The sequence below is a fragment of the Berghia stephanieae genome, chromosome 6, assembly GCF_034508935.2.
Source record: "Berghia stephanieae isolate SIO BIC M18660-M18661 chromosome 6, UCSD_Bste_1.3, whole genome shotgun sequence".
In the NCBI taxonomy this organism is placed as follows: domain Eukaryota; kingdom Metazoa; phylum Mollusca; class Gastropoda; order Nudibranchia; family Aeolidiidae; genus Berghia; species Berghia stephanieae.
In genome coordinates, this window is record NC_088365.1 from 41522338 (window position 1) to 41531806 (window position 9469).

The 9469-nt window shown below is 35.9% G+C and overlaps 1 protein-coding gene across 1 annotated transcript in view; it reads left to right on the forward strand.

Moving 5' to 3' along the window:
* Window positions 1–935: 935 nt before the first annotated feature.
* The window catches only part of LOC144975854 (protein Wnt-16-like), a 9643-nt gene continuing 1109 nt past the window's right edge, over window positions 936–9469 (forward strand). Inside the window, exons 1-3 of the mRNA XM_078920039.1 lie at window positions 936–1270; window positions 4908–5018; window positions 9104–9469. The exon at window positions 9104–9469 is cut by the window's right edge and continues 1109 nt beyond it. Coding sequence (XP_078776165.1) covers window positions 1187–1270; window positions 4908–5018; window positions 9104–9469 — 561 coding nt within the window. The 5' untranslated portion in view covers window positions 936–1186. The remainder of the gene's footprint in view (window positions 1271–4907; window positions 5019–9103) is intronic.

Here is a 9469-nt window from a genome sequence, read left to right on the forward strand (position 1 = left end):
CTAATGCCAAACGGTTTTCAAAAATGCCAGATTTTTGGAATCTGGCATTTAAAATGCCAAACTGGCAACCCTGCCCCAGCGATTCGTTGCTTCGGTTGCCTATCTTCCACCAATCACCACCCATCCCACTTAATTAATCGCACCCACCCCCCTTTGCCATACACTAAACGACACAGACGACCATACAGGCAGACGACCACCAACCTCCACTCCGCAAACCGCCCTTTCGTGTGTGAGATGGGGGGAACAGGAGGCGCACGCCTTGGACGATTCCATTATACGGGGTAAATTTCAAAATTTACTACACCATAATGATCGCAATGACAATGATCTATGGTGAAGGCATGACCCCTCTTCTCTAATGGGTTATTGTTTGAAATGTATGTGACTACTAAGATATGTGTGTTTGTGTGTGTGTGTGTGTGTGTGTGTGTGTGTGTGTGTGTCGAACCTAGCAAGTAGCAAATCCGATTTTTTGTTTTCTTTTGTCCATCTCTTGTCACCACTCCTTTCTATCGCAGTGTTGTCATTTAAAATAATACAATAATATTAAAATTTCGTTGGTGTTTTTACTAATCAAATAATATGAGTTTCATTAGTTTCTTCCTTCCAAAAAACCCAGTTATAACGTCTGAATTTTAAAAAAGTCCAATAGAATATTTGGGGACCCCGATAGCTCAGTTGATAGAGCACTCTCTTTATACGCAAAGGGCCAGAGATCGATCCCGGGTGCAGTCGATTTTTTTCTGAATCCCTGTCTACTCAGCAATGAATGGGTAGCTGAGTTTGTTAGATCTGGCGAAAAGTCACCATCGACCCCTCTTATTACCTCATCCACCCCCTCTTATTATAACTTCACGTCCTCTCTCTACTCTTCAATGCTCGCTGCCCTCTAATGTGTGTGTGTGTGGGGGGGGGGGGGGGGGGGGGGTAGGAGTTGCGTGTGTGTATCAACGCCACGAACAACTCGATCAACGCCTTGGGCGATGCCATTATCTCCGTTAATGGGGATAAATTTCAAATTTTATTAAATTATCGAAGTAACAATGAAGTACGGTGAGCAAATAAAGAAGGCATCACCCCTCTTCTCTAATTAGGTTACAATTTGAAATGAGTGTGACTACTCCGTGTGTTTTACTCCTGTAGACCACGGTTTTCATCGTGTAGCGGTCTTTAACGTTCAAGAATGAACGATCCCATGGTCTCAAAGGTCAAACCGGTTCGAATTTCCAACAGTCTCTCAGGAATGTTCAATGTCGAAAAGGACCGGTCCTAGGACCGGTCCTTGCGGTCTTCATTTCCCAAGGACCGTAGGACCGTGGTCCTTAAGCTTGCCAAGGACCGCCCCGCACTAATTTGGTGTTGCTTGTGATATAAGTAATGGTGTCACCGGTCTTATGTCATAAGTCACATTCAGATGCTCTATTTTCCATCTATAATTCTATTTTTGAAGTCTTTGGTTTCAGAAATATTATTAAATTCCATATTTAACTGAGGTTATTTCACTGGTTTGACTGAAATTAATGATATATTGTCGAATTTGCAATTTGGTATTGCTTGTGACATAAGTAATGGTGTCATCGGTCTAACGTCACAAGTGACGCAATGTCGCTAATATGATACGATTTGGTCACATTATTTCACAACATTTTATTCCAAAAGTTTCTGAACATTGCTGGTAATAAGCACATGCAATATTGTTGTTGTTAATATACAATCATTTTTTATGTTGCTTGTGACCGATGACACCAAAAAGCAACCTTTTCTCCAATAGTTGGTAACAATATTGTACTATGATTGTTGTTGATTGTGTCTTTTTGTTTATAACTTACTAAATAAAGTGTGATACTTAACAAAAATCATTTGGTTATTGAGCTTTTTGTCTCATTTTGGTGTCACCGTTCAAAGATCTAAAGGGCCTTTGATTTATGAAGTACAGGGTTTTTTCTACATATATAGAAACATAAATGGACTATTATGTCACTTTTATTTTGAGGGAAAAAAATTGGCACGTTTGACCTTGGCTCATATATATATATATATATATATATATATATATATATATATATATATATATATATCTTTCTCTCTCTCTCTTTTTTTCTCTCTTTCTCTCCCTCTCTCTCTCTCTCTCTCTCTCTCTCTCTCTCTCTCTCTCTCTAATTTCTCGAAGGAAAGCCTTCTACACCCTGCCCACTCGCAGAAGGTTGTCAAATAACAATCGCCATTTATTTAAAAGGGGGTTTTAAAACGCTAAAAATTCATAATCAGATTTGGTAAAAAAAAGAATTCTAAGTAGAAAAAAATGTGCAACATCTATTCCAAAAAAAAAAAAAAAACAGCAACAAAAATTTTTTTTAAAAACAACCGGCAATAAAACTATTTGCAATTTAAAGCCCTTCGCCGTGCCATATATTATAGTCATAGACATGCTCACATGCAACATACAGCCCTATGCGCCTCCTCCACAATCTAATCTTAACCACCCCCACCCTTCAATATTTCTCTCTAAAATCTAGTCCGGTCTATGCGAACAAAATATTAAAATATCAACATTCCTGCCTACCTTTATCTTCACAGAAATAATTCTTGTTCAAATTGCCTTTACAAAGACGAAGGGTGTTTTATCGTCAAATTAATCACCGACCAAAAATGCACAACCTGTAAAATAAATGACTAGGCCCCCACTTTACATACTGCATTTCGCCTCTTGAACATTCCATAGCCCCTAAAACTCAAGCTTCATTAATTTTATGAGCCCCGCCATTGGTTCCTGCGTTCGTTGACTCTCCTTTAACACACCCAACTAACATCTGCACATTTGAATCCGTTCATCTATCTACCCGTTGCTTCCTCTCAGATTGACTCATAGAAAAATATAAAAGGCAAAACAATGCGTTTTAATTGAAGTCCAAGAAGAAAGTAAATATTCACACAAATCATTCAAAAGAGAGAAACTTAATCTTTTAGACATAATTTTGCTTGTTATTCCTTGTAGTTGTTGTTGTTGCTGCTGTTGTCGTTGTCATTGTTTTGTTGCTGCTGCTTCTCCTACTACTGCTGGCCGTGTTGTTGTTGTCGTCCTCGTCGTCATCGTCGTCACAGTATTTTTGTTTCTGTTCTCTTTTTTTTTAAACTGGTGGGTGATTGATCTTTTCCTCTTACGTTCTATCTTTCTTTTCTATATTTAAACTTATTATTATTATTATTATTATTATTATTATTATTATTATTATTATTATTATTATTATTATTATTATTATTATTATTATATTATTATTATTATTATTATTATTATTATTATCATTATTATTACCAATTCTAATAACGTTAGTGCTTTGAGACACAAAAACAAAACAAAATATGTTTAACTTGTCTATTGTCTGAATAAAGTTTCACTCATACAACACCTCTGTCTAATCAGTTTTCATCTTTAGTATATTCTCACTTGTCCATTCTTATATACTTTGTATCCATTTTCCACTGATGCCTGACTTATTTTATTAGGGACAAAGGATAAATGGGCAATAAGAAAGATTGATGCTTCTGATGATTATAGATGTGGGGACAACATACAAAACAAATAGGATTGGCCTAAGCACCAAATCCTAGGGAATCTCGCAGTCTAGAGGGCCTCCTCAGAGCTGTATTCATCAACAACAATAATCTGTCAATACTTGTTAAGGTACATATACAACATCAACTAATCAATTGTTTTTATCAGAGGCACCATACCATGTAATTTCAAAACGTTTTAAAGAAACGCAAGGACAAGTTTAAGCGGAATGTAAGTCGAGAGAGTTTAGCAAAGACCGTGACCATTGTCTGTAACATAAAGATTATCCTTTACATCCCAAACAAGTATCGTTTCCGCAGAATGGTGCTCTTTTTATAAAGATGCCAATTTTTCTTGTAGAGAATTAATTTTAGGATGCGACAACTATTGTTATAAAATTAATCATTAATTGCAATAATTAATGTTTTATTGAAAACAAAGATTAAAAATAGGGCTGTAAACTTTTTTTTTAATGTGTCTATCAATATCAGGAGTTTTAAAGAAATTTTATACGAACAAATAAGTAGATGTCTGGCACAGGCACAGTACCTACCTGATTTATACAAGTAAGCGGTGTAAATGACACCAGTTCATTCATTTAAACTTTGGATGTATTAGCACCTAAGATATTTATACACTTTATCACAAGCAATACTTCTTTAAGTCGCCATTTGGAATCATAGGGAGGACTTCAAGAGAAATATCTTAAAATGCTATTTTTAACTGTTAACTTGGCTCTGAAATATATACCCTGTTTTTCATCTTCCTGATTAAACAACACAGATACTGCTGTTTTGTGTAAATTACTACTGCTGTACGGAGTGGGGAAGGCCGAGAGTTTGCCAGTCGTGAATGGTGAACTGTTTTATGGCAGTAATCCTCCCATTCTAGTATCCCTCGTTGGGTTACCTCCCACGAGTTAGAGGGAGAAAGGGGAGCCATAAAACCCCACCTAAATGGCTGTCAAGGAAAAGGATAAGTACAAGAAGCAACAGGCATTCAACCGCTAAAAACTGGCATTGGGTCATAGGTTGGACTGGTGAAGGGCAAAGACGGCTTCTGTATTTTGCACTGTGGGTTATGGATTTTTCTGATCGGCTGAGAGTGAAATTTGTCAGTTTATCATAAAAAGGTAGCAAAGGATTGTGATTTTTGGATGTTTATCGAGGATTGGGAATTCGTTCTCTTCGGTTCATCATAAAACGCTTGAATGACTCCTGCTGAAGGCCAATGAAAACTCATAGCGCCTATCTTCTTTGTTTTCTGATAAAAGAAGCAATTGGGATATAAAAACAAGAAGAGTAATTAAAGAGTAATAGGATAGCTTCATGGCTTCTGTGTCATTGAACAGTGTTTGATTAGAGAGAAGCCTAGACAGCTAGATCTCAATGAAACAAGAGCTAGTCTAAATTTTACAAAACGTCTGTATATCACTAGAGAGGTAGCTATCAACGAAACACGAGTTAGTCTAAGTATAACAAAATGTCTGAATATCACTAGACAGCTAGATATCAATGAAGAGTTAGTCTGAGTCTAACCAAATGTCTGTATATCACTAGACAGATAGATATCAATGAAACAAGTTAATCTAAATATGACAAAACGTCTGTATATCACTAGACAGATAGATATCAATAAAACAAGTTAATCTTAATATGACAAAACGTCTGTATATCACTAGACAGATAGATATCAATGAAACAAGTTAATCTAAATATGACAAAACGTCTATATATCACTAGACAGATAGATGTCAATGATACAAGTTAATATAAATATGACAAAACGTCTGTATATCACTGGACAGATAGATACCAAGAGTTCATCTACTACATACCAATGACGAAATGCCATGTTACTTCTAAATATTCACAGATTTAAGATAATTTGGCAAGTCAATGTCATTTTAATAAAGCGGTATCATGAAGTCATGAAGTCAAACGTTTCTGCACAATATATTTAAAGCTATTCTAATGTCAGTGTTCGGAAGAAAATCCCTTTAAAAAATAATCATAGTTCGTAACTTGTCATTCAATTACAAAACATTCTATCCCACAATAAACATCTTACTTAAAACTGATCTCATATGAGCACAAACACACACAAACACACATACGGAGATAGATAGATAGATAGATAGATAGATAGAGAGAGAGAGAGAGAGAGAGAGAGAGAGAGAGAACATATTTTAGACACATTCACAGAGACATACATACACGTCAACACACCCGAATAAAGTGACACAATGCTTTCACTTTGTGTTAATCATAAAATAAAATTATGTGTGGATTTCATTATGTGTTTCCCGGTTTATTGTTTTGATGTCGATGATAGCCTAAGAAGGATTGAGCTCAGAACATTCTTTGATCCAATATTATTTTAATCATTGAAGCTGCTATTTTAGTACATGATAAACAACTTTTCAATAATCCTATTTTCTAACTTATTATTCAAATATGAAAACATACACTAAGATTGAAATCCGACTGTCCTATCCAAAAGTTTAAAGCTCAACTTCGTACCGTCAAAAATCCCACGTGCAAAACACGCCCATCTAATCATGAATAAAGTCAATATCACTATTAGGCCTTACAAATGCTATACGGATTTTTCTTTCCTTCTTTTTTCTTTCTTTTTTTTTTTTAATTTCTCTGGGCGTTTAAAATTCCATCCCCTATTTGTAAAAATATCCCTCTCCAACGACAGCGTTCTCACGAGATGTGTAGGATTGCCGAACACCCCCTATAAAACTGACCACAACCAATAAACAAATCTCCCTCCTCTATTAATCCCCCGTGTCTTTGATCTACCACAACGAGGGGCAAATTTGACCATTTACAGACCAAATACTGTCCGCACTTGGACCTCGCCGTTATTGCTACACAACTATTTTATGCCCGAAACAACCACGAACATTTAAGGGCACAAATCAGTTAAGTCACCAGAAGCTGCGAATTCCCTCTAGACAATAATATGTGCCTTGTCTCAGGATTTGTGAAGTCGATGGCCGAGCGGGATTAGAAGATAAAAATTCAAAAATTTGTCCCGGGTTTTGTACTCGATCATATATTTATTTATTTATTTATTTATTTATCTATTTATGTATTTCTATATCTACTTATTTATTCATTTACTTGCATTTTTATGTCACTACAAATTCCATTTCGTTTCAATCTGTATGACTGTAAACATAAGCTGTGCTAAATGGGTACACTTTAAAACATCGGCTATTATGTTCTGTTGTCTGATTCACAACATTACACACGTACACACACACACACACACACACACACACACACACACACATGAGAGCGTATGCTCGAAGCAACATGTAGACATTGATCATAATTATACTAAATATACGAAATATTTTATAAATAGCTCCTTTTATCATAACGTTGAGCACTATTATTTCGTGGTTTTTGTATATGTATGTATATATATATATATATATATATATATATATATATATATATATATATATATATATATATATATAAAGGTAATTTTCGCAATGCTTCGACAAAAAACACATCAATATTTGAAGAACTTATAATATTTATCTAGTTTTCATAAATGTCTCTGGCATATACAAAGAATAGTAAGGATAGCTGCTCAAAGTAATCAAATAAATGTGGACAATCTATCAACTTTGTCCACACGTCTCTGACAATAAGAAGGTATTCGCTGATTAGATAGAGATTCACTGAAACTGAATGAAACGGGTTTTTTTGTTTTTGTTTGTTTTTTTTTTTTTTTTTGTTTTTTTTTTTGTTTGTTTGTTTTTTTGTAAGAACATTAATTTGTAAGACTTAATAGTGATATTGTTGAGATCAGACTGTTTGCATGTGATCATTTTCCCCAGGCGATAAAATTCCCTTGCATATTTGTAAAATACATTCCTCATCAAAGACCAAATGTTTTGTTAAATCTTTTGATTTGTTTTGTTTTGTTTTTGATTTTGTTTTGTTGATGTTTTGTTTTGTTTTGCTTGTTTTGGTTTTTTTTTCTTTTGTTTTTTGTTGTTTGTTTGTTTGTTTGTTTGTTTGTTTCTTTGTTTTCTGCCTTTTTTGAATGTTTCTTTTCCTTTGGTTGGTTAGTTGGTTGTTTTAAATGTGGTAATATTAAGCAACCAAAATAGTCAGATATCACTATTTTACAATAAATCTGGAATACAGGGAGGTAATAAAGGGATCTTGATAAGAGATGTGAATTGATCCCATCATACTGATCACTCTTGATAGACAGTAATAAAACAGAGTGGTCGTTATTTCGTTTATCCTCCCATCATTCTTATCGCCCCTGGTTAAACTAAGACGTAAACCAAGATGGCCACTGTCCTTTTTATCTTCATAGTAAGGTAATGTCTTCAGTGCCTCTGATGAGTGAACTCAGTCAATTGCAATCTGTTGGATTCTTTGATAGGCAAAGATTTGATTTGCCATGTCTATTGAAGCGTTAATGCTAATTATTGTTATATCCAGTCTTCATACACATCTCCACGAAACCTCTAATGCGCTGCACAATGTTTCCTTGAACCCCCGAGCATGATGTAAAGAAGGAAACATGTTTTCATTTCATTCGTGCAAGTCGCCTGCAGTGCATCCATTTAGTGCTAACACTCTTACAATATCTACAACTACCTTTAGACAGGACTTCATTCACACTTGAGTCGACTGGGGCAATGTGTGTGAAGTGTCTTATCCAAGCATGCAACGCCGGCACCGGAGTTTCAAAAATGATCATTACCCTTACCCTTACTATATGTTTGACATTGTTTGACTGTCGTAACATGACGTATTACCCTACTCCTGAGCTGACTGACACAATTAAGCAATTTACATTTTACGAGTAAGTTCCCAGTTACAAAATCGAGTATCCGAATAATTTGTCAAGCCATTACTCAAACACCCCCTTCGCGTTAAACATTCAGCGTTTCTTTTACCAAAATTAGGCGGGCGTCCATTCTAAACCGATAACATTTGTCAACAAAAATATTATCAAATCTAAACAGTCCTTCCAAGAGCATATAATATACAGTTACGAGTCCCATGTCATATAAAATAGCGTTTGAGTGTTTATTTGTCGTGTATTCAGGTGATCTGAGCTCATCATCATAATCACCATTACCATCACCATCATCATTATCCTCCTCATCACAACCACCATAATCGCCTCCACCACTACCATCATCATCATCATCATCATCATCATCATCATCATCATCATCATCATCATCATCATCATCATCATTGTTGTTGTCTTCGTCACGATATTTCAACAGGTCTGTCGGCAGTGTCCGCATCATTCTTCTCACAAAGCTTACCCCGTTCATTGCTTTGCTCAAGGTCTGGCCACATTGTTTCCGCATTCGCTCAAATAGTTTTTGTCACTGAAATCCTCCATTTATTTTCAACCTATTGAAAACACCAATCGTTGCCTATTTATTAGAAATTGCTGGCATTTGGTGAGGTTAAAAAAATCTTCCAACGTATTTTAACTGATAGCGTGATCTTATTCTAACTTGGTTTTCTTTTCCCTTTGCAGGCAGTCTCTAAGCTGATGGCCAGGCGGTGTCGCTGTCACGGAGTTTCTGGATCATGTGGGGTCAAGACATGCTGGAGAGGTCTTCCTTCATTCCGAAGGATTGGAGAAGAACTAAAAAAGCAATATGAAAAACCTGTGCGTCTTGCAGGGAGATCAAGAAGGCGGTTACGACGGAAGGATAAAACCAAGAGATCTATTCCAATATCGGACAATGAGCTCGTCTACCTCAGTAAATCGCCAAATTATTGTAAAACTAATTCTAGACGAGGTATTCTAGGGACAAGAGGTCGAGTATGTAACCGGACGTCCACAGGGGCGGAGTCTTGTGACCTTCTTTGCTGTGGGCGTGGTTACAACACACAAGTA